General features: G+C 44.1%; 1 protein-coding gene across 4 annotated transcripts in view; it reads left to right on the top strand.

Moving 5' to 3' along the window:
* Positions 1–4794: 4794 nt before the first annotated feature.
* The window catches only part of tmem39b (transmembrane protein 39B), a 78619-nt gene continuing 57728 nt past the window's right edge, over positions 4795–25685 (top strand). For 2 of the 4 annotated variants that reach the window (XM_038781817.1, XM_038781819.1), the window contains exon 1: positions 11352–11533. In XM_038781817.1, the coding sequence (XP_038637745.1) occupies positions 11406–11533 (128 nt within the window). In that variant the 5' untranslated portion in view covers positions 11352–11405. Of the gene's footprint in view, positions 4851–11351; positions 11534–21645; positions 21866–25685 lie in introns of those variants that run through there. The other 2 variants (XM_038781818.1, XM_038781820.1) reach the window with 2 other exon arrangements.

The following is a 25685-nucleotide window of genomic DNA, read 5'->3' as shown; positions in this document are numbered from 1 at the left end:
GATAATTGGAGCGTATTCTGGGGAAGGTGGGACCTGTACAAGCAGGACGGGTTGCATCTGAACCAGAGGGGCACCAATATCCTAGGGTGGAGGTTTTCTAGTACTCTTCGGGAGGGTTTAAACTAATTTGGCAGGGGAATGGGAACCGGATCTGTAGTCCAGCAACTAAGGAAGACGATAGTCAGGACGCCAAAGCACGTAGTGATGCAGTGGGGAAGGTAACAATGACAAAGGAGAGTACTTGCAGGCAAGGAGATGGGTTGAAGTGTGTATACTTTAATGCAAGAAGCATCAGGAATAAGGTGGGTGAACTTAAGGCATGGATCAGTACTTGGGACTATGATGTGGTGGCCATCACGGAAACTTGGATAGAAGAGGGGCAGAAATGATTGTTGGAGGTCCCTGGTTATAGATGTTTCAACAAGATTAGGGAGGATGGTAAATGAGGTGGGGGGGGGGGGGTGGCATTGTTAATTAGAGATAGTATAACAGCTGCAGAAAGGCAGTTCGAGGGGGATCTGCCTACTGAGGTAATATGGGCTGAAGTCAGAAATAGGAAAGGAGCAGTCACCTTGCTGGGAGTTTTCTATAGGCCCCCCCAATTGCAGCAGAGATGTGGAGGAACAGATTTGGAAACAGATTTTCGAAAGGTGCAGAAGTCACAGGGTAGTAGTCATGGGTGACTTCAACTTCCCAAACATTGAGTGGAAACTCTTTAGATCAAATAGTTTGGATGGGGTAGTGTTTGTGCAGTGTGTCCAGGAAGCTTTTCTAACACGGTATGTAGATTGTCCGACCAGAGGGGAGGCCATATTGGATTTAGTACTTGGTAATGAACCAGGGCAGGTGATAGATTTGTTAGTGGGGGAGCATTTTGGAGGTAGTGACCACAATTCTGTGACTTTCACTTTAGTTATGGAGAGGGATAGGTGCGTGCAACAGGGCAAGGTTTATAATTGGGGGAAGGGTAAATACAATGCTGTCAGACAAGAATTGAAGTGCAGAAGTTGGAAACATAGGCTGTCAGGGAAGGACACAAGTGAAATGTGGAACTTGTTCAAGGAACAGGTACTGCGTGTCTTTGATATGTCTGTCCCTGTCAGGCAGGGAAGAGATGGTAGAGTGAGGGGACCATGGTTGACAAGAGAGGTTGAATGTCTTGTTAAGAGGAAGAAGGAGACTTATGTAAGGCTGAAGAAACAAGGTTCAGACAGGGCGCTGGAGAGATACAAGATAGCCAGGAGGGAACTGAAGAAAGGGATTAGGAGAGCTAAGAGAGGGCATGAAAAATCTTTGGCGGGTAGGATCAAGGAAAACCCCAAGGCCTTTTACACATATGTGAGAAATATGAGAATGACTAGAGCAAGGGTAGGTCCGATTAAGGACAGTAGCGGGAGATTGTGTATTGAGTCTGAAGAAATAGGAGAGGTCTTGAACAAGTATTTTTCTTCAGTATTTACAAACGAGAGGGGCCATATTGTTGGAGAGGACAGCGTGAAGCAGACTTATAAGCTTGAGGAGATACTTGTCAGGAAGGAAGATGTGTTGCGCGTTTTGAAAAACTTGAGGATAGACAAGTCCCCCGGGCCTGACGGGATATATCCAAGGATTTTATGGGAAGCAAGAAATGAAATTGCAGAGTCGTTGGCAATGACCTTTTCGTCCTCGCTGTCAACAGGGGTGGTACCAGAGGATTGGAGAGTGGCGAATGTCAGGCGCCTGTTCAAAAAAGGGAATAGGGATAACCCTGGGAATTACAGGCCAGTTAGTCTTACTTCGGTGGTAGGCAAAATAATGGAAAGGGTACTGAGGGATAGGATTTCTGAGCATCTGGAAAGGCATTGCTTGATTAGGGATAGTCAGCACGGATTTGTGAGGGGCAGGTCTTGCCTTACAAGTCTTATTGACTTCTTTGAGGAGGTGACCAAGCATGTGGATGAAGGTAAAGCAGTGGATGTAGTGTACATGGATTTTAGTAAGGCATTTGATAAGGTTCCCCATGGTAGGCTTATGCAGAAAGTAAGGAGGCATGGGATAGTGGGAAATTTGGCCAGTTGGATAACAAACTGGCTAACCGATAGAAGACAGAGAGTGGTGGCGGATGGCAAATATTCAGCCTGGAGCCCAGTTATCAGTGGCGTACCGCAGGGATCAGTTCTGGGTCCTCTGCTGTTTGTGATTTTCATTAACGACTTGGATGAGGGAGTTGAAGGGTGGGTCAGTAAATTTGCAAATGATACAAAGATTGGTGGAGTTGTGGATAGTGAGGAGGGCTGTTGTCGGCTTCAAAGAGACATAGATAGAATGCAGAGCTGGGCCGAGAAGTGGCAGATGGAGTTTAACCGTGACAAGTGTGAGGTTGTCCATTTTGGAAGGACAAATATGAATGCGGAATACAGGGTTAATGGTAGGGTTCTTGCCAATGTGGAGGAGCAGAGAGATCTTGGGGTCTATGTTCATAGATCTTTGAAAGTTGCCACTCAAGTGGATAGAGCTGTGAAGAAGGCCTATGGTGTGCTAGTGTTCATTAGCAGAGGGATTGAATTTAAGAGCCGTGAGGTGATGATGCAGCTGTACAAAACCTTGGTCAGGCCACATTTGGAGTACTGTGTGCAGTTCTGGTCACCTCATTTTAGGAAGGATGTGGAAGCTTTGGAAAAGGTGCAAAGGAGATTTACCAGGATGTTGCCTGGAATGGAGAGTTGGTCATACGAGGAAAGGTTGAGGGTGCTAGGCCTTTTCTCATTAGAACGGAGAAGGATGAGGGGTGACTTGATAGAGGTTTATAAGATGATTAGGGGAATAGATAGAGTAGACAGAGACTTTTTCCCCGGGTGGAACACACAATTACAAGGGGGCATAAATTTAAGATAAATGGTGGAAGATATAGAGGGGATGTCAGAGGTAGGTTCTTTACCCAGAGAGTAGTGGGGGCATGGAATGCACTGCCTGTGGAAGTAGTTGAGTCGGAAAAGTTAGGGACCTATTGGATAGGTAAGTGGATTAGGGCAGAATAATGGAGTGTAGGTTAATTTCTTAAGGGCAGCACGGTAGCATTGTGGATAGCACAATTACTTCACAGCTCCAGGGTCCCAAGTTCGATTTCGACTTGGGTCGCTGTCTGTGTGGAGTCTGCACATCCTCCCCGTGACTGCGTGGGTTTCCTCCGGGTACTCCGGTTTCCTCCCACAGTCCAAAGATGTGCAAGTTGGGTGGATTGGCCATGAAAAATTGTCCAAAATTCTATGATTAACCTAGGACAAGGGTTCGGCGCAAAATCGTGGGCCGAAGGGCCTGTTCTGTGCTGTATTTCTCTATCTAGCTATCTATCTATCTATCTATCTATCTATCTATCTATCTATAGACCTGTGAGCTTGACGTCAGTGGTAGGCAAACTGTTGGAGAAGATACTGAGGGACAGGATCTATTCACATCTGGAAGAAAATAGACTTATCAGTGATAGGCAGCATGGTTTTGAGCAGGGAAAGTCATGTCTTACAAACCTAATAGAATTCTTTGAGGAAGTGACAAAGTTAATTGATGAGGGAAGGGCTGAAGATGTCATATACATGGACTTTAGTAAGGCGTTTGATAAGGTTTCCCATGGCAGGTTGATGGAAAAAGTGAAGTCGTATGCGGTTCAGGGTGTACTAGCTAGATGGATAAAGTACTGGCTGGGTAACAGGAGACAGAGAGTAGTGGTGGAAGGGAGTGTCTCAAAATGGAGAAGGGTGACTAGTGGTGTTCCACAGGGATCCGTGCTCGGACCACTGTTGTTTGTGATCTACATAAATGACCTGGAGGAAGGTATAGGTGGTCTGATTAGCAAGTTTGCAGATGATACTAAGATTGGTGGAGTTGCAGATAGCGAGGAGGACTGTCTGAGAATACAACAAAATATAGATAGATTGCAGAGTTGGGAAGAGAAATGGCAGATGGAGTTCAATCCAGGCAAATGTGAGGTGATGCATTTTGGAAGATCAAATTCAAGAGCGGACTATATGGTCAATGGAAGGGTCCTGGGAAAAATTGATGTACAGAGAGATCTGGGAGTTCAGGTCCATTGTACCCTGAAGGTGGCAACGCAGGTTGATAGAGTGGTCAAGAAGGCATACAGCATGCTTGCCTTCATCGGACGGGGTACTGAGTACAAGAGTCGGCAGGTCATGTTACAGTTGTATAGGACTTTGGTTAGGCCACATTTGGAATACTGCGGCAGTTCTGGTCGCCACATTACCAGAAGGATGTGGATGCTTTGGAGAGGGTGCAGAGGAGGTTCACCAGGATGTTGCCTGGTATGGAGGGTGCTAGCTATGAAGAAAGGTTGAGTAGATTAGGATTGTTTTCGTTGGAAAGACGGAGGTTTGGGGGGGACCTGATTGAGGTCTACAAAATTATGAGAGGTATGGACAGGGTGGATAGCAACAAGCTTTTTCCAAGAATGGGGGTGTCAGTTACGAGGGGTCACGATTTCAAGGTGAGAGGTGGAAAGTTTAAGGGAGATGTGCGTGGAAAGTTTTTTACGCAGAGGGTGGTGGGTGCCTGGAACGCTTTACCAGCGGAGGTGGTAGACGCGGGCACGATAGCATTATTTAAGAGGCATCTAGACAGGTATATGAACGGGTGGGAACAGAGGGAAGTAAACCTTGGAAAATAGGAGACAGGTTTTAGATAAAGGATCTGGATCGGCGCAGGCTGGGAGGGCCGAAGGGCCTGTTCGTGTGCTGTAATTTTCTTTGTTCTTTGTTCTATGAAAAGTGTGCGGTGATGCATTTTGGGAGGATAACAAGTCCAGGGAATATACAATGAATGGTTGGACGTGAGGAAAACACAGGACCAAAGGGACCTTGGTGAGCATGTCCACAAGTCTCTGAAGATAGTAGGACAGGTAGATAAGGTGGTTAACGAGGCTTATGGAATTCTTGCCTCTATTAACTGAGGCATTGAATAGGGAGGTTATGCTGGAGCTGTATAAACCGCTGGTTAGGCCCCAGCTGGGGCCCTGTGTGCAGTTCTGGTCACCATACCATAGGAAGGAAGTGATTGCACTGAAGAGGGTGCAGAGGAGATTCACCAGGATGATGCCCTGGACTGGAGTGTTTCAGTTATCAATAGAGACTGGATATGTTGGGGTTATTTTCCTTGGAGCAGAGAAGGCTGGGGGGGGGGGACCTTGATTGAGGTGGACAAAATTATGATGGAAATAGATAGGATGGAAAGGAAGAAACTTTTCCCCCAGAATGGAGGGTCAGTAACTGGGGGGGGGGGGGGGGGGGGGGGGGGGCTTAGATGTCAGGTAAGGGGCAGGAGGTTTCTAGGGGATTTTGAGGGGAAACATTTTCACCCAGAGGGTGGTGGGAGTCTGGAACCTGCTGCCTGAAAGGGTGGTAGAGGCGGAAACCCTCACAACAATTAAGAAATATTAAATGAGTATTTGGAATGCCAGAGCGTACAAGGCTACTGGCCAAGTGCTGGAAAATGGGATTAGAATAGAATAGTGTGATGACACCCCAGGCACGTGCACGGTCAATTCCAGCCCCACATTTCCCGGAGTTACAACACAATTCAATTAACCAATAATTCTGATAAAAATACACAGAATCTTTGGCTCTTGGCTGCCCAATAATTACAATCACCAGGTTTATAAATTGAAACATAACTACTATTTATAACAAGATGAATGGTGAAATACAGTAAGAAGTCTTACAACACCAGGTTAAAGTCCAACAGGTTTGTTTGAAACAAACCTGTTGGACTTTAACCTGGTGTTGTAAGACTTCTTACTGTGCTCACCCCAGTCCAACGCCGGCATCTCCACATAATGGTGAAATATGCAGCAGATACAGTTGGCTTAAAATTAAAAGGTTCCTAATTCCTCCTCTAATGTGCCTCCCCATCCTCTACAAGCAGACCCAAGGCAGACACAGAGTGGAAAGCAAAAGGGAAAAATGTAAATAAAAGAGAAAGAGTCTTTTCTTCAGATGATGGGTCCTTGCAGCCTTTCTCCACCGTAAGTTTGTAAATCACAGTCCTTATTATGCAGCCTTTACTCTCAAGTTTCCTGGTGAGACAGGGTCCTGCTTCATCAGACTTTGCTCTGAGTTTGCGGCCTGCCTTCAGGTCCTGTCTTCAGGAATCCAACACCCACAGACTTATTGGAGAGAGACTTAGCTGGATCTTTTTCGGAGCGACTTAGGAACAGCTTTCTGGAGAGTATTTAGCTGGGTCTTTTACCTCCATGCTGCCGAAATCAAAAGTGCAAGCAAAAATGAACCCTTGTGGCTCTGAAAAACATTCCAGCGGGATGACTGGGCAGTGTATAGCCTTTTGGGACAATTCATTGATCAAAAATGTAACGGCAAAAATAAAAGAAAATGGAAATAAGGAATAAATAAGAACAAACAGGAAGGGCATTAACAATAGCTAGGTGCTTGATGGCCGGTGTGGACATGATGGGCCAAAGGGCCTCTTTCCATGGTGTAAAACTCTATGACTCTAGATTTAGATTGTAAATAGTTGAGGACCCAGCACTAAACCATGTGACACCCAGTTAGTTATAGCTTGCCAATCCGAAAAAGACCCATTTATTCCCACTCGCTACAACCAATCCTTTAACTGTGCTAACCATTACATTATGTGCTCTTGTGTAGTAACAATTGATGTGGTATCTTATCAAATGCCTTTGGGAAATCCAAGTGCATCATGTCCACAGGTTCCCTTTTGTTCATCATGATTGCTGCTTCATCAATAATTGCTAATGCCTTCTTTAGACATGATTTCCCTTTCACAAAGTCATGCTGGCTCTACAACAGATGTTAGGCCAACTGACCTGTAGCTTCTGAAGAAGTTGCATTTGCTATTTTTCAATTCACTGGAACTTTTCCAGAATATACAGAATTTTCAAAGATTATAACCAATGCGCCTGCTTTCTGTACTGCCACTCGGATGGAACAGCAATGGCAGGAGTTTTGGTGGATTATTCGGGAGGCACAGCAGAAAGTTATCCCAAGGAGGAGGAAACATGCTAAGGGCAGGACAAGGCATCCATGGTTGACGAGGGAGGTCAAGGACGACATAAAAGCAAAAGAAAAAGCATACAAAGTGGCGAGGATTAGTGGGAAGCCAGAGGATTGGGAATCATTTAAACGTGGGCAGAGGACAACTAAAAAAGCAATAAGGGGGGAGATGATGAATTGTGAGTGCAAGCTAGCTCGTAATATAAAGGAAGATAGGAAGAGTTTCTTTCAATATATAAAAGGTAAGTGAGAGGCAAAAATAGACATTGGACCACTGGAAAATGTGGCTGGAGAAGGAATAAGAGGAAACAAAGAAATGGCCGACGAACTGAATAGTTACTTTGCATCAATCTTCACGGTGGAAGACACCAGTGGGATGCCAGAGCTCCAGGAGAATCGTGGCAGAGATCAGTGCAGTGGCCATCACTAAGGAGAAGGTTCTGGTGAAACTGAAAGGTCTGAAGGTGGATAAGTCACCTGGACCGGATGGACTACTCCCCATGGTTCTAAAAGAGATAGCTGAGGATATTGTGGAGACACTGGTGGTGATCTTTCAGGAATCACTGGAGGCAGGAAGGGTCCCAGAGGACTGGAAAGTGGCTAATGTAACACAGCTGTTTAAGAAGGGAGGGAGGCAGAAGACGGAAAATTATAGGCCAGTCAGCCTGACTTTGAGCATTGGTAAGATTTTAGAGTCTGTTATTAAAGAAGAGATTGCAAAGTACTTGGAAGAACATGGTAAAATAGGACTGAGTCAGCCAGTCTTTGTCAAAGGGAGGTCATATCTGACAAATCTGTTAGAGTTCTTTGAGGAGGTAACAAGGAGGTTAGACAAAGGAGAACCAGTGGACGTGGTTTATTTAGATTTCCAGAAGGCCTTTGACAAGGTGCCGCATAGGAGATTGTTAAATAAGTTAAGGGCCCAAGGTGTTAAGGGTAAGATTCTGGCATAGATAGAGGATTGGCTAACTGGCAGAAGGCAGAGAGTGGGGAAAAAGGGGTGTTTTTCAGGATGGCAGCCGATGACTAGTGGTGTACCTCAGGGTCAGCGCTGGGACCACAACTTTTCACAATATGCATTAATGATCTGGAAGAAGGAACTGAAGGCACTGTTGCTAAGTTTGCAGATGATACCAAGATCTGTAGAGGGGCAGGTAGTATTGAGGAAGCAAGGGGCTGCAGAAGGTTTTGGACAAGCTAGGAGAATGGGCAATGAAGTGGCAAATGAAATACAATGTGGAAAAGTGTGAGGTTATGCACTTTGGAAGGAGGAATTTAGGCATAGACTATTTTCTAAATGGGGAAATGCTTCGGAAATCAGTAGCACTAAGGGATTTGGGAGTCCTTGTTCATGATTCCCTTGAGGTTAACGTGCAGGTTCAGTCGGCAGTTAAGGCAAATGCAATGTTAGCATTCATGTCAAGAGGGCTAGAATACAAGACCAGGGATGTACTTCTGAGGCTGTATAAGGCTCTGGTCAGACCGCATTTGGAGTATTGTGAGCAGTTTTGGGCCCCGTATCTAAGGAAGGATGTCCTGGCCTTGGAAAGGTTCCAGAGGAGGTTCACAGGAATGATCCCTGGAATGAAGAACTTTTCATATGAGGAATGGTTGAGGACTCTGGGTCTGCACTCGTTGGAGTTTAGAAGGATAAGGGGGGATCTTATTGAAACTTACAGGATATTGCGAGGACTGGATAGAGTGGACGTGGAGAGGATGTTTCAACTTGTAGGAAAAACTAGAACCAGAGGACACAATCTCAGACTAAAGGGACGATCCTTTAAAACAGAGATGAGGAGGAATTTCTTCAGCCAGAGGGTGGTGAATCTGTGGAACTCTTTGCCGCAGAAGGCTGTGGAGGCCAAATCACTGAGTGTCTTTAAGACAGAGATAGATAGGTTCTTAATTAATAAGGGGATCAGGGGTTATGGGGAGAAGGCAGGAGAATGGCAATGAGAAAATATCAGCCATGATTGAATGGCGGAGCAGACTCGATGGGCGGCGTGGCCTAATTCTTCTTCTATGTCTTATGGTCTTATGGATGGAGGCCACCTTGTCTTAGAGACTTTTTAGCCTTTAGGTCTGAAAGTTTTTCCAACACAGTTTGTCTGCCTATCATCTCTTGTTTTTCAAGAACTTTGGGGAGTTTTTGTAGTCTTCGCCCTCGGTGGTGGGACAGATGAGTCATTTAAATTGTCATTGACTTTGGTGGGAACAGAAGAACCTGCTGGCAACCACCTCCGCAGTAGGGACAAACCTCTGTAGGGGACTGGACAATTCCAGCCGTAGAAAATAAGTGCATGAGTCGGCTATTCAGCCTTGTAGCCTGCTCTGCCATTCAGTCTGAACCCTGGCTGATCCTTGATCTCAAAACACTGCTCTTCCTCTTCCCCCATATCCCTTGACACCTTTAATATATGCAGTGACAGCCTTCTGTGGCAGAGAATTCCCCAGCTTCACACCTGAAAAAATTTCTCCTAATCTCAGTCCTAAATGTATTAAATCCAGACCAGACCCTACTGGTGGCTAGGATACTGGACCAAAACCCCAATATTTTAGTTTATTTTAAGACTGCGGAAAGAATGATTCCCTCCAGGAGTGACGAAGAAATAGGGCTTTGGTATTTCGAAAACAAAACTTTTATGAATACAATATTTAACTTTTAACTTCACACCCAAAAAGAACAGTTTACAATTACCCCTTAGCACAATTATTCAATTTCCCATGAAACAACAAGAAAATAAACATACAGCACTTAATCCATCTTAAAATTAGCAGGGCTCAGAGTAATACTTACAGTACAGAACAGATTCTGACTCTGGTTGGCATTCCTTCAGACTCTGGCTGAATATCTTCAAATAACTGCTCAAATAGGTTGTCTGTTTCTTGTCTTCAGACAAGATGGCATCAGTAACTAGGAAATTAGTGGAACTATAAAGAGTAACAAATTGGCAGTTTCCATCTGAGGGTGTTGAAGGAAGTAGGGGAGTACATTGTAGGTACCCTCACTATAATTTTCCAGAGTTCTCTCGATTCAGGTGTAGTCGCTCTGCAGTGGAAAATTGCACACGTTACTCCACTTTTTAAGAAGGGTGAAAGGGGGAAACCAAGGAATTACAGACCGGTTAGCCTAACGTATGTGGTGGGGAAATTGCTGGAGTCTATATTCAGGGATGGAGGAACTGAACACCTCAAACATTTGGTTGATCAGGGAGAACCAGCATAGACCGAGAAGAGAAGCTAATATTTGACTCAACATTTTGAACTTTTGGACTAAGGTAGTGGACAGGGGAATATCTATGGATGTTACTTATATGGACTTCCATAAGGCATTTGATAAAGTCCCACATAAGAAACTGTTAACTAAGGTGGGAGCCCATGGAGTTGAGGCAAATTATTGACATGGTTTGGAAACTAGTTGAGTGGCAGGCGACAGAGAGTGGGGATAATGGATAATTACTCTGATTAACAGGAGGTGGCTAGTTGTGTACCACAGGGATTTGTGTTGGGGCCTCAATTATTCATATTCATTTATGACTTGGATGATTGCATAGAAAGTCATCTATCCAAATTTGCTGATGGTGGCATTGTAAACCGTCTCGACGAGAGCATAAAATTTCAAGGAGATATTGACTGGGTGAATGGGTAAAATTATGGCAGATGGAATTCAATGTAAGCAAGTGTGAGATTATCCATTTTGGACCAAAAAAACATAGAGCAGAGTACTTTCTAAATGGAGAGAGGTTAGAAACAGTGGATGTCCAAACAGACTTGGGGGTTCAGATACATAGATCCTTAAAGTGCCAGGAACAAGTACAGAAAATAATCAAAAAGGCTAATGGAATGCTAACCTTTATATCTAGAGGATTGGAGTATAAAGACACAGCGGTTATGCTGCAGCTTTACAAAACCCTGGTTAGACCCCGCTTGGAGTCACTGTGAGCAGTTCTGGGCACCATACCTTAGAAAGGGTATTTTGGACTGGAAGGGAGTGCAATGTAGGTTTACAAAATGATACCGGACTAAAGGGGTTAAGTTGTGAGGTGAGATTACACAATTTGGGCCTGTTGTTCTGGTGGACCAGGCCTGAAGGGCCGAATGGCCTCCTCCTATTTTATGTGTTTCTATGAAACTAGCGGAGGGAAAATTGGATTAAAAATTTTATATTCTGTAATTTATTGTAAAATCTTGCTGTTACTCCTCTTTGATGTGGAAGTAATCTTTTTATACGATTACAATTGTTTCATTTGTAAAACTTATGGTGTATTTTCTATCCTTTTATAAAATGTGACTCAAATGGTGGTGCAGCACTTATGTTGTTTTATTCAATTACAGCAAGCCCTCATACCAAAGGTAAGCTGCAAAGCTGAAAAAGTGCCTTTCTCTGGCATGGCAGGGGGTAGAAGAGGGCCAAGCAGAGCTTCCTACTGCAGAACACCACTCAATGAATCTGGAACATTAGGGGGCTCTAGCTATTCCACCAGCTCGCCTATTACAGGAGTGCGATCAAGGACCAGGTAAAAGGCTTCCTGAGGGCAGAAAAATAATATATTAGTCCTGAAAATATATCTAGCAATAGCAACTGACTCAACTTCTTTAGGGATTTTGATTCCATGTGTTAGAAAGTGAAGCACTTACAAAATCTTATATTTGACTTATAGAAGTAGTGCTTGGGACAATTTCAGTGCGTTTTCCAAAATTATTTATTTATTTGCTTTTTTAAAAAATGCCTCGCCTCCTAGCTGATTTTATATCAGTGACTAATACAGAAGGTCTGATAATTCTTTAATTTGTTCAAATGGTTTTAAAATAATAATCTGCCATGACTGAAATCTGCTGTTGGACATGTAAAATAGAACAAATACACAAAACAATTCTGCACTAACTTATTTATTGAAATAAACCTTTGATTTGGGTGTTGAAGACGCTTCAGTATTCTGGTGTACCCTCCATTGGCCTTCTGAAGAATGGTAAACTTCCCTGGGTGCACAGGCCTTTAGTCATGTGCTATGTTCGTGTGAGTCTGTGGTTGTGAGAACGCCTGAAAAAGGGAATCCCTGCTGCTGCACTTTTTCAAGTTGATTGAATTGGAATACCTTGTGGAAGTTCGGCCATAGATTCATTCAGAATAGGAGGTCATTGTGTCAGTCTGCCTCTTTGACAGAACTATCCAATTAATCCCACTTCATGCCCTTTCCTTATAGTCCTGAGAATGTTTATTTCTTTTCAGAATATATCCAATTCCCTTTTGAATTTTACAATTGAATTTGCTTTTACTACCATTTTGGACAATTCATTTCAGATCATAATGTACTGATTAAATTTTCTCTGATTTCTTCCTGGCTTTTGAGTCAACTATCTTAAACACGTGTCAAAAGCCTACTGTGTCTGCAGAAAACCTGAACTAAAGACAACATTCTGGAAAAAGGCTCAGCAGGTTCGGTAGTATCTCTAGAGATAGAAGCCAAGCTAAACTTTCCAGTCTGAGACCTTTTATGAGAGCTGGGAAAAGTTAGCAATATTAGAGATTTTGAGCAAGAGGTGGGTAGGAGGACAAAAGGAAGACCTGTGATAGGGTGGAAGACAGGAGAAATTGAGTGACAATGGGGTTTGTGTGGCACCTTTGACAAGGTGTCACACAAAAGGTTGCTGCATAAGATAAAGATGCATGGCATTAAGGGTAAAGTAGTAGCATGGATAGAGGATTGATTAATTAATAGAAAGCAAAGAGTGGGGATTTATGGGTGTTTCTCTGGTTGGCAATCAATAGCTAGTGGTGTCCCTCAGGGATCCGTGTTGGGCCCACAATTGTTCACAATTTACATAGATGATTTAGAGTTGGGGACCAAGGGCAATGTGTCCAAGTTTGCAGATGACACTAAGATGAGTGGGAAAGCAAAAAGTGCAGAGGATACTGGAAGTCTGCAGAGTGATTTGGATAGGTTAAGTGAATGGGCTCGGGTCTGGCAGATGGAATACAATGTTGACAAATGTGAGGTTATCCATTTTGGTAGGAATAACAGCAAACGGGATTATTATTTAAATTATAAAATATTAAAGCATGCCGCTGTTCAGAGAGACTTGGGTGTGCTAGTGCACGAGTCACAGAAAGTTAGTTTACAGGTGCAACGGGTGATTAAGAAGGCAAATGGAATTTTGTCCTTCATTGCGAGAGGGATGGAGTTTAAGACTAGGGAGGTTATGTTGCAATTGTACAAGGTGTGAGTGAGGCCATACTTGGAGTATTGTGTTCAGTTTTGGTCTCCTTACTTGAGAAAGGACATACTGGCACTGGAGGGTGTGCAGAGATTCACTAGGTTAATCCCAGAGCTGAAGGGGTTGGATTATGAGGAGAGGTTGAGTAGACTGGGACTGTACTCGTTGGAATTTAGAAGGATGAGGGGGGATCTCATAGAAACATTTAAAATTATGAAGGGAATAGATAGGATAGATGCGGGCAGGTTGTTTCCACTGGCGGGTGAAAGCAGAACTAGGGGACATAGCCTCAAAATAAGGGGAAGTAGATTTAGGACTGAGTTTAGGAGGAACTTCTTCACCCAAAGGGTTGTGAATCTATGGAATTCCTTGCCCAGTGTAGCAGTTGAGGCTCCTTCATTAAATGTTTTTAAGGTAAAGATAGATAGTTTTTTGAAGAATAAAGGGATTAAGGGTTATGATGTTCGGGCCGGAAAGTGGAGCTGAGTCCACAAAAGATCAGCCATGATCTCATTGAATGGCGGAGCAGGCTCGAGGGGCCAGATGTCCTACTCCTGCTCCTAGTTCTTATGTTCTTATGTTAGTTCCCCAGGGCCAAAGAGGATGGCAATGGAGCAAGAAAAGAATCAAAGAAACAAAAGATGTATCCAGAGCATGTGTATGCTGCCAGAAAGTAAAAAAAAAGCAGAGAAGGAAAGGAAACAAAATGGTGGACAGAGTTTACAATCTGAATTGTTGAGATCAGTGGTAAATGGATGGCATGCTGGCACAGCGGTTAGCACTGTTGCTCCACAGCGCCAGGATCCCAGGTTCGATTCCCCGTTGGGTCACTGCGGATCTGCACGTTCTTCCCATGTCTGCGTGGGTTTCCTCTGGATGCTCCGGTTTCCTCCCGCAAGCCCTGAAAAACGCGTTGTTAAATGAATTGGACATTCTGAATTCTCCCTCTGTGTACCCAAAGAAGTGCTGGAGTGCAGCAACATGGGGATTTTCATGGTAACTTCATTGCAGTGTTAATGTAAGCCTACTTATGACAATAATAACAATTATTATTATTAAATGTGGAATGCTGAAGTGTGCCTAGATGAAAGATGAGATGGTGTTTTTGAAACTTACATTGAGCATCATTGGAACACCACAGCAGACCAAACGGAAAGTTCAGCAAAAAAGTAAAGTGGAGAATTAAAATGACAGGCCACTGGAAGCTTTGGATAATGCTTGTGAATAAAACTGAGGTGCTGCAGAACGTGGGATGGGGAGACCACTTTGTGAGCAGTGAGTACAGTAGGCTTGATTGAAAGGGTTACAACAGATCCCCTAATTAATTAACTTTCTGACCAGGACCCAATTTTGTTACTCCTTGGTTGGTTATTACAAGATTAATTTAAGAGGAATCCCTTCCGCCATAGGTACCTTTCCCTGTCCAAATATTTTTACTTTTTTGTTTTTAGACGGAGACAATTAAATTAGGCTTTATTGAGTTAAACCGAGTAAGTTGAATAGTTATTAAGAATATCGAGAAAATAAAGAATGTGAAACGCACATTTATAAACTTATCAGGTGAGAAGTTAAAAGTCCAGATTTTAGTAAAAAAAGTAATCTATATTTGGCTTGTCTGTGAGCATGGATGACGTTACGTTGCGGCCGTTCTGTTGGCTGTTTCCAGTATAGTTGGCTTTGGCAAATTAGCAGTTGGTATGAAGACTGGTATGAAGCAGTTGCTGCAAACCTCTAGCAGCAGAGAGAGGTTGTTTTTGCCTGCAGCTGCAGGGGTGACTGACTGTTGACTCTACTCGTTTGAGTGTCGCACACACTGACACCCCAGTGCCAGTACACACACAACAGGTCAGCAGTTGGCTTTTTAAAAATCCCAGTTCCCTGTATATTTTTAAAGGGAACAAACAACATGTCTCTTGCCCCAGATCAGTTTTCTTTGAAATCAGACCATTTCCACGATCTGAGATATGCATGAGCGGGAGATTGGTTGAGATGTGAAATGTCTCCCTTCACACCACATTTAGCGGTTTTAGTTTGCCTTTCTCAACTTCACCTTGGAAGGTGACCTGGGTCGGGATTCTCCGACCCCCCGCCGGGTCGCAGAATCGCCCGGGGCCGGCATCAATCCCGCCCCGCCGTGTCCCGAATTCTCCGCCACCCGAGATTTGGCGGGAGCGGGAATCTTGCTGCGCCGGTTGGCGGGCCGCACCGCAGCGATTCTCCGGCCCGCGATGGCGGGATTGGCGGCGCGGGCGGGCGCCAGGGTCCTGGGGGGGGGGGGGGGGTCGATCTGACCCTGGGGGGTGCCCCCACGGTGCCTGGCCCGCGATCGGGGCCCACCGATCGGCGGGCAGGCTTGTGCCGTGGGGGCACTCGTTTTCTTCCGCATTCGCCATGGTCTTCACCATGGCGGAGGCGGAAGAGACCCCCTCCCCTGCGCATGCGCCGGGATGACGTCAGCAGCCGCTGACGCTCCAGCGCATGCGCGGACTTACGTCGGCTGGCAAAGTCCTTTCGGCCCCGGCTGGCGTGGCGCCAAAGGCCGTTCATGCCAGCCGGTGGAGTGGGAACCACTCCGGCGCGGGCCTAGCCCCTCAATGTCACTCCAACATGCCGGGACTCCCTGCCACGCCGGGTAGGGGAGAATCCCGGCCCTTATATTTCAAAGCAGTTTGTTCTGTCTCATTTCAAATTCCAGAATTTCAGTTAAAGATTTCGAAAAATCATTTTTCAAAAAAACAAAGAGCTATAGCTTGACAACAAAAGAAGCACATGTAAATCGCTGCTTCACCTGGAAGGAGTGTTTGGGGCCTTGGATGGCGAGGGGGAGGAGGTCACATTGCAGGTGTTACACTTACATCTGCATGGGAATGCCATGGAAAGGGATGGGGCATTGGGGTGATCCCTGCACACTGGGGTGTATTTCCATATTCAACACTGAGCCAATGGAGGTGGAAGCTGTTCAGCTGCTTTTCTTGGCTTGCATATGTTATGCCTCACGATTGTAAAGGAGGGGGCTACGTACATAAGCCTCGTACATGCAGAGCTTTGTATTTTTGGTTAGGTCCTTAAATTAATATCACTCAAACTTCCATTATTTGGATATAGTCAGGATAGGCGTAATGTATATTATTAATAGTAGACAATTTGGACTTTGGAAGCATATTAGTTTAAGTCTTTTATTTCTGAAAGTCAGGATCGAACCTGCTAGCATGAACATTTTGTCTGTATTGGAGTAAAGGCACTAAATTCAATGAATTTAGCGGCCGATAATAAGTTACGCATGTCTACAATTTGCTATTATTTGGGACAGAAGACACATTTGGTGTGGAAGATGGAAACATTCCTACTTGTGCCCTTGAGTGGTATAATGGGGAAAGAAAGAGTTCATTATATTAGGGCAAAATAGAGAGAATTTGACTCTAAACTAACATTAGAATGTTTGCATCATTGTGGATATCCAAATTGGAGTAGTGTGTCATTTGCCAGCACAGATAGACTCGGATGAAAATGTACCAAGAGTGTGACGAATCTCAGCAATTTTCATATTTGAAAGTTTATAGTTAGTATTGTTGCTGTGATTACAAAGGGAGAGAGTTATTGGTTTATAGTTAGTATTGTTGCTGTGATTACAGAGTTATTGGTTTTTGCAGGGACCGTGTTATTTTTTGGAACAATCACAAGAATGTGTCAAATATCATAGAGCACAGAAAAGGCCCTTCAGCACATCCCGCCTGCACCGTTCAAAAGCAACCACCTAACTATTCTAATCCCATTTTCCAGCACTTGGTCCATCGCCTTGTTGCCCTGGCATCGCTAGTGCACATCGAAATACTTCTTAAATGTTATGGGGGTCTCTTCCTCCACCACCCTTTCAGGCAGCGAGTTTCAGACTCCACATCCCCTCTAAACCTCCTGCTCCTCACCTTAATTCTATCCCCCTGGTCATTGATCCCTCCACCAAGGGGAAACGTTTCTTCCTGTCTACTCTATCTATGTCCCTCATAATTTTATACACCTTAATCATGACCCCCCTCAGTCTCCTCTACTCCAATGAAAACAACCCCAGTTTATCTAAAACTCTCCAGCCCAGGCAACATCCTGGTAAATCTCTGCACCCTTTCCAGTGCTATCACATCCCACCGAGGATGTGGATTCCAGAACGGCACACGATATTCTAGCTGTGGCCTAACTAACATTTTATATAGTTCCAGCATAACCTCCCTGCTCTTAAACTCTATGCCTCAGCTAATAAAGGCAAGTGTACCATATGCCTTCTTAACCACTGTGTCCACCTGCTCTGCTGCCTTAAGTGACCGACGTACATGCACACCAAGGTCCCTCTGATCCTCGGTGCTTCCCAGTGTCTTGCCGTTTATCATGTATTCCTTTGCCTTGTTTGTCCTACCCAAGTGCATCACCTCACACTTATCGCATTGATCAGCCATCTGATCAGCCCATCCATATCCTTCTGTAACCTAAGGCTATTCTCCTCACTGTTTACCACCCCACCAATTTTCATATCATCCACAAACTTCCTGATCAACCCCCCTACATTCATGTCTAAATCATTTATATAAATTGTGGTGGGCTTTTAGATTGCAAGTGGCATAGTTAATGGGAGGGGCCAGGTTTCTCAGTTACTTCTGGAACACCAAGCTGGACAGGTTTCAGTTTTGTTCTAGAGAAATATATTTTCCAAAGATAGTCTCAAGCAAGTAAAACCTGAATGTTAACATTATTCACCAGTGGTATTTTAATATATATGGGGTTTGCTTAATTGGAATATCGATATAGAGGCACAGTTAGAAAACAAGTAAATTATTACATGTAAGCTATTCTTTTGTTGCTATTGTGTATAACTCTGTGCTTAAAGTAAAGTTTGTCTTACCATTGTTGCGGGAGTTACACCTATCCAACTACAGTGGTCCTCACTCCCCAACCGACCAGTTTCAGTTCAAGAACTTTATTCCAGCTATAGCAGGGTGGTAAGCATCCATTTAGTGGCTTGCCAGCTCCCCAATTATAGAAAATACAGAATATTATATTCTTATCTTTAAAGTAATTATCATACACCAGTCAAAATAATACATTTGTTTACACATTTTCTATGTCCATTGTCATGGGAGTGTCCCTTTAAAAAATGTTTTTGTCTCATCACATGGCTTAAGTAATGTAATTTTGTGGGTGGAGCTGGGTTGTGGCTCTGGCGGTTTTACTTTTGCTTTGAGTTGTGGACTGGTTTTGAACTGCACAGGTTGAAAGAAGTGTGTCTCTATCTTCATTTTAAAAGCAGTTTCCAAACTACTTGATAACTTAAAAGAGATAGTTGCTTTCTGGAAGGAATTCAAACCTGATGTTTGAGAAGGAGAATAGAGTATCAATCACAAGTCTTATACCAGTAAGAGTGCCGTGTGCTGGGCCACATCTTTGAAAAGAGTTTCTGGTTTTACTTGAATTTTGTCATTGAATTGGAACAGTTAAAAGGGGGATTTATTAAGGTTTATGCATAGATTACTGTAGCTGTGTAGGGTCTTTATGTTTGTAGTTGATGATGATTCTTACTGTGTGTGTTTATACAAATGTTCACTAAATTCGTAGAATAAAGCTTGTTTTTTTGATTAAAAGCATCAACAATTCTGTTGAATAACACCTGATAGGCAGGCTCTTTTGCTCATCGTAACCACAATCAATAAACAGTTGCAGGCCAGATGGACTCCATAATATAATTTGGAGTTGTTAAACCCTGGCCTGTAACAAAATTCACAACTAATAATTAGGATTACATAAGGTATAACATGTGAGTATAATTACCAATCATAATCGGGGCCGTACGCTTAATTATAATATCGGCAAACACATTTTTGTCTCTACTTATCTGTTAACTGCTAGACAGGACTAACATAAAGATATGTGGGGGCAGCAGGGTAGCATAGTGGTTAGCATAAATGCTTCACAGCTCCAGGGTCCCAGGTTCGATTCCCGGCTGGGTCACTGTCTGTGTGGAGTCTGCACGTCCTCCCCCTGTGTGCGTGGGTTTCCTCCGGGTGCTCCGGTTTCCTCCCACAGTCCAAAGATGTGCGGGTTAGGTGGATTGGGCATGCTAAATTGCCCGTAGTGTCCTAATAAAAGTAAGGTTAGGGGGGGTTGTTGGGTTACGTGTATAGGGTGGATACGTGGGTTTGAGTAGGGTGATCATGGCTCGGCACAACATCGAGGGCCGAAGGGCCTGTTCTGTGCTGTACTGTTCTATTCTATTCTATATGCCTGAACTGTGGTGTACTGTACTCACCTTTAATTGTCCAGTGTCTCTGTAAGGCATACGAGTTTCAGATGCATAATGATCAATTGAATTTTTGTTTGCAAGTTGTGTGACCATGGCCTTGCTATTATTAATACATCAAGGCTCTTTGGATTTGTAGACTGAACTGAAGCAACTGGTTTCTCATCACCAATTTGCTAATGAACAATCAGCAGCCTGTGTGAACTTGTTGGTTTTTAATCCTTTCAACCATAAAAGCTGCCTGCTGGTGAGTGCTATCACTCCAATGGTGCAGGAATATTTCCTCACAATTTGCCAAAGTTAATTAAAAAAATTGAGTTTCTGAATTGGGCCCAAACAGTTGGGGCTCTTTTGGTGGGTTTTAAAAAGTATAATTCCGCGTTTGATTTGGGATTAGCGTAAGGAACCTCTTTTTAAATCCTTGTCTGATCCTGGTTTCCCTTTTTAATTCCTGTCTTTCTGGCTGCTTCAATATTGCAGACTTTGATTTTAGCCTGAAACACCACTGGTCTAAGGTGTAATTTGAACTGACCCAGGCACACCCTTCAGTGCAGTGTGCTATGTGACAGAGTCCTGCAATGTCATTTTGATCAACTTGGCTCACAGCCAATTGACTCTTCTGAAATTCTGGGACCTATCCTGTTCTCGATTGTGAATTCCTTCAGAAGCATCTGGAAGGATTCTGGAAAAGAGGGCAAGTTTCATTTTGGCTTTCAGTCTCTGCTTAGACCTAGAAGGCAGCACACAGCAAGTCTGGACTCTCTCTGCTGTGTGATTTAATTTCCAGCCAGTCTGTTGTTATGGGAGAGGTGTTTTCAGAACCCCAAAATGTATCATGGAGTTCAACCAACCTCTCCCTTTAATGGATTGTTGCTTTTGAAGCACACGGCTTGTTCTCCAGGTATTCAAATTATGGACACGTGAGTTTTTAAACACAAAACAATGTTTATTCCATGAACTCAACGTAACCTTTTAAATAAACATTGGATCACTTAACACCCTTTACTTCAAAGATAACCCCGAAAATAATACAACACTAAATAATCCCTCAAAATGGTCCTTCAAACCTCCAAAAGACTTAACACCTTTAAACAAAAACACATCAGGTTAAAGACATTACTATTATGAGTTTAAATCACCCAAATGATTCAGAGATAGTCTTTCATAGCAGATATCACAGCAGATCCAGCTCACTGCAAACACAGACACACCCAAGCTCTTTTTCACAAAACTGAAACTAAAACTCCCAAAAATCAGAAGTGAGCTCAGCTCAGCTCCCTCCCCACCCTCTGACATCACTTCAATAATATGAGCTGCTCTATTTCTTAAAGGTACATTGCTTAAACATCCATTTCTTAAAGGTGCTCTCACATGACACTTTGAAGGTTTCACTGGAAGCTGAAGCAGATCTCTCTTAGCTGAGGAACTGTGACTAAAATACCTTCCTCTTTTTGCGCAACCTGGGAGCTGCTTAACATTCAACAAAGGCAGACAAAGGGATTGATTAAGAAGGGAAAATACGATTTGAAAGTAAAATAGCGGGGAACATAAAAGCTGACTGTAAAAGTTTCTACAGATATGTAAAGAGAAAAAGATTAATAAAAACTAATGAGCTGAAGGAAATTAGTATTAGTAAAGAAATGGTTTGGGGTAAATTAGTGGAATTGAAGGTGAACAAATCTCTCGGGCCTGATAATCTTCATCCCAGAATACTTAAGGAAGTGGTTTTAGAAACAGTAGATCCATTGGTGGTAATTTTCCAAAATTATTTCGACTCTGGAATGGTTCCTACAGTTTAGTGGGTAGCTAATAATAATAATCATCATTATTGTCACAAGTGGTCTTACATTAACACGGCAATGAAGTTATTGTGAAAATCTCCTAGTCGCCACATTCCAGTGCTTGTTCGGGTACACAGAGGGAGAATTCAGAATGTCCAATTCACCCAACAGTACGTCTTTCGGGACTTATGGGAGGAAACCGGAGCACCCGGAGGGAACCCACGCAGACACTGGGAGAACATGCAGACTCCGCACAGACAGTGACCCAAGCCGGGAATCGAACCTGCAATCCTGGCGCTGTGAAGCAACAGAGATAACCACTGTGCTACCTTGCCGCTCAGACTAACGTCCCGCCATTCAAAAAGGGAAGCAAAGAAAAACAGAACTATAGACCAGTGAGCCTGACGTTTGTAGTCTGGAAGTTGAAGAGTCCATTATCAAGGATTTAATAGCACAGCATTTGGAAAGCAATGGCGCACTCGGATAAAGCCAACATGGATTTCTGAGAAGAAATCATGCTTACCAAATCTACTGGAATTCTTTGAAGATGTGGGAGGAGCTGAACGGGAGAGGTACGTTTACCTATTTAAAAAAAAAACTTTCCTTGCAGTTTCAGTGCGTGGGAGGAGCTGAGTGGGAGCGGCTGAATTGCGCTCTGAGAAGGTGAGTGAACTGATATATTTGGGCAGCGGCTAAACCTGAGACACTACACGTGTAGTGTCTCCCACCCGCCCTCCTCCTCTAACCAAAAAAAAAGACTTGATAAGGAGCAGCGGACTTCAGATTCTCGGCGGGAGCAGTGGCGAGGGGTCGTTGGGAAGGTAAGTTTACCTCTTTAAAACTTAAAAAACTTACCTGGAAGGGTGACATCACAGCAAAGCAGTGACCTGATTGGCTGGTAAGGAAAGTGCTCCAATTAGCAGCAGCTGGGAGAAATTTAACTCTTCCTGTGTTGGTGAGTATTGTGATTGGTAAGTAAAGTCTTTTTTTTCTGTCACTTATTAATTATTTGATAGTATAGTTTGTAATCAGTTAAGGTAAAGGCTAAAAATGGCAGGACATCCCAGACCCATGTTATGCTCCTCGTGCTCAATGTGGGAGTTCAGGGACACGGCCGATTCCCCTGACTTCTTCATGTGCGCGAAGTGTGTCCAGCTGCAGCTCCTGTTAGACCGCATGGCGGCTCTGGAGCTGGGGGTGGACTCACTTTGGAGTATCCGTGATGCTGAGGAGGTCGTGGATAGCACGTTCAGTGAGTTGGTCACACCGCAGGTTAGGATTGCTGAGGGAGATAGGTAATGGGTGACCAAAAGGCAGAGAAAGAGCAGGAAGGCAGTGCAGGTGTCCCCTGCGGTCATCTCCCTCCAACCAGGTATACCGTTTTGGATACTGTTGGGGGAGATGACTGATTCGAGGAAGGCAGTAGTATCCAGGCTCATGGCATCATGGCTGGATCTGCTGCACAGAAGGGCGGGAAAAAGACTGGCAGGGATTATAGTCATAGGGGGTTCAATTGTAAGGGGAATAGACAGGCGTTTCTGTGGTCGAAAACGAGCCTCCCGAATGGTATGTTGCCTCCCGGGTGCTCGGGTCAGGGATGTCTCTGATCGGCTGCAGGATATACTGAAGGGGGAGGGTGAACAGCCAGTTGTCGTGGTGCATACAGGCACCAACGATATAGGTAAAAAAAAGGGATGAGGTCCTACAATCAGAATTTAGGGAGTTAGGAGATAAGTTTAAAAAGTAGGACCTCAAAGGTAGTAATCTCAGGATTGCAACCAGTGCCACGGGATAGTCAGAGTAGAAACTCAAGAATAGTCAGAATGAATACGTGGCTTGAGAGATGGTGCAGGAGGGAGGGGTTCAGATGTTTGGGACATTGGAACCGGTTCTGGGGGCGGTGGGACCATTACAAACCGGATGGTCTACACCTGGGGAGGATTGGAACCAATGTCCCAGGGGGTGCTTTTGCTAACACTGTTGGGGAGGTTTAAAACTAATGTGGCAGGGGGATGGGAACCAGATTAGGAAGTTAGAGGTCAGTAAAGAAGCAGCAACTAACGCCAGTAAGGTACGAGATAATAAACTCAATGTGACTAGGGGGAAGAGTAGACAGGGAAGAGTTGATGAACGCAAAGGGACAGGTGGTCTGAGGTGCATTTGTTTTAATGCGAGAAGTGTAGCAGGTAAGGCAGATGGACTTAGGGTTTGGATCACTACCTGGGAATATGATGTTATTGGTATTACTGAGACTTGGTTGAGGGAAGGGCAGGACTGGCAACTGAATATCCCAGGGCATAGATGCTTCAGGAGGGATAGAGAGGGAGGTAGAAGGGGGGGAGGAATTGCATTACTCATCAGAGATGATATCACAGCTGTGATTAAGGAGGGCACGATGGAGGATTCAAGCACTGAGGCAATATGGGTGGAGCTAAGAAATAGGAAGGGTGCAGTAACATTGTTGGGACTTTACTACAGGCCTCCCAAAAGCGAGCATGAAGTAGAGGTACAAATATGCAGACAGATTATAGAAAAATGTCGGAGCAATAGGGTGGTTGTGATGGGAGATTTTAACTTCCCCAACATTGAATGGGATTCGTGTAGTGTTGGAGGTGTAGATGGAGCAGAGTTTGTAAGGAGCATCCAGGAGAGTTTTTTAGAGCGGTATGTAAACAGTCCAACTCGGGAAGGGGCCATACTGGACCTGGTATTGGGGAATGATCCCGGCCAGGTGGTTGATGTTTCAGTCGGTGATTACTTTGGGAATAGCGATCATAATTCCGTAAGTTTTAGAATACTCATGGACAAGGACAAGAGGGGTCCGAAAGGAAGATTGCTAAATTGTGGAAAGGCAGAGTATAACAAAATTCGCAGGAGCTCGGGAATGTCGATTGGGAGCAGCTGTTTAAGGGTATATCCACATTTGAAATGTGGAAGTCTTTTAAGGAAAGGTTGATTAGAGTGCAGGACAGACATGTCCCTGTGAAAATGAGAGATAGAAATGGCAAGATTAGGGAACCATGGATGACGGGTGAAATTGTGAGACTAGCTAAGATGAAAAAGGAAGCATTCATAAGATCGAGGCAACTCAAAACTGATGAAGCTTTGGAGGAATATCGGGAAAGTAGGACGAATCTGAAACGCGCAATAAAGAGGGCTTAAAGGTGTCATGAAATATCTTTGGCTAACAGGGTTAAGGAAAGTCCCAAAGCCTTTTATTCGTATGTAAGGAGCAAGAGGGTAACTAGAGAAAGGATTGTCCCACTCAAAGACAAAAGAGGGAATTTATGCGTGGGCTCCGAGGAAATGGGTGCGATTCTTAATGAGTACTTTGCATCAGTATTCACAAAGGAGAGGGACAAGATGGATGTTGAGGCTAGGGATGGATGTTTAAATACTCTAGGTCAAGTTGTCATACGGAAGGGGGAAATTTTTGATATTCTAAAAGACATTAAGGGGGACAAGTCCCCAGGACCGGATGGGATCTATCACAGGTTTCTGAGGGAAGCGAGGGTCGAAATAGCTGGGGCCTTAACAGATATCTTTGCAGCATCCTTGACCATCGGTGAGGTCCCGGAGGACTGGAGAATTGCTAATGCTGTCCCTTTGTTTAAGAAGAGTAGCAGGGAAAATCCAGGGAATTATAGACCTGTGAGCTTGACGTCAGTGGTAGGCAAACTGTTGGAGAAGATACTGAGGGATAGGATCTATTCACATCTGGAAGAAAATAGACTTATCAGTGATAGGCAGCATGGTTTTGTGCAGGGAAGGTCATGCCTTACAAATCTAATAGAATTCTTTGAGGAAGTGACAAAGTTAATTGATGAGGGAAGGGCTGTAGATGTCATATACATGGACTTTAGTAAGGAGTTTGATAAGGTTTTCCATGGCAGGTTGATGGAAAAAGTGAAGTCGTATGGGGTTCAGGGTGTACTAGCTAGATGGATAAAGTACTGGCTGGGCAACAGGAGACAGGGAGTAGTGGTGGAAGGGAGTGTCTTAAAATGGAGAAAGGTGACTAGTGGTGTTCCACAGGGATCCGTGCTCGGACCACTGTTGTGATCTACATAAATGACCTGGAGGAAGGTATAGGTGGTCTGATTAGCAAGTTTGCAGATGATACAAAGATTGGTGGAGTTGCAGATAGCGAGGAGGACTGTCAGAGAATACAACAAAATATAGATAGATTGGAGAGTTGGGCAGAGAAATGGCAGATGAAGTTCAATCCAGGCAAATGCGAGGTGATGTATTTCGGAAGATGAAATTCAAGAGCGGACTGTATGGTCAATGGAAGGGTCCTGTGGAAAATTGATCTACAGAGAGATCTGGGAGTTCAGGTCCATTGTACCCTGAAGGTGGCAACGCAGTTTGATAGAGTGGTCAAGAAGGCAT

This window comes from Scyliorhinus canicula, chromosome 21 (assembly GCF_902713615.1).
Source record: "Scyliorhinus canicula chromosome 21, sScyCan1.1, whole genome shotgun sequence".
In the NCBI taxonomy this organism is placed as follows: Eukaryota; Metazoa; Chordata; class Chondrichthyes; order Carcharhiniformes; family Scyliorhinidae; genus Scyliorhinus; species Scyliorhinus canicula.
The sequence above is the reverse complement of the archived record's forward strand: the minus strand, read 5'-3'. Positions and strand labels throughout refer to the sequence as shown.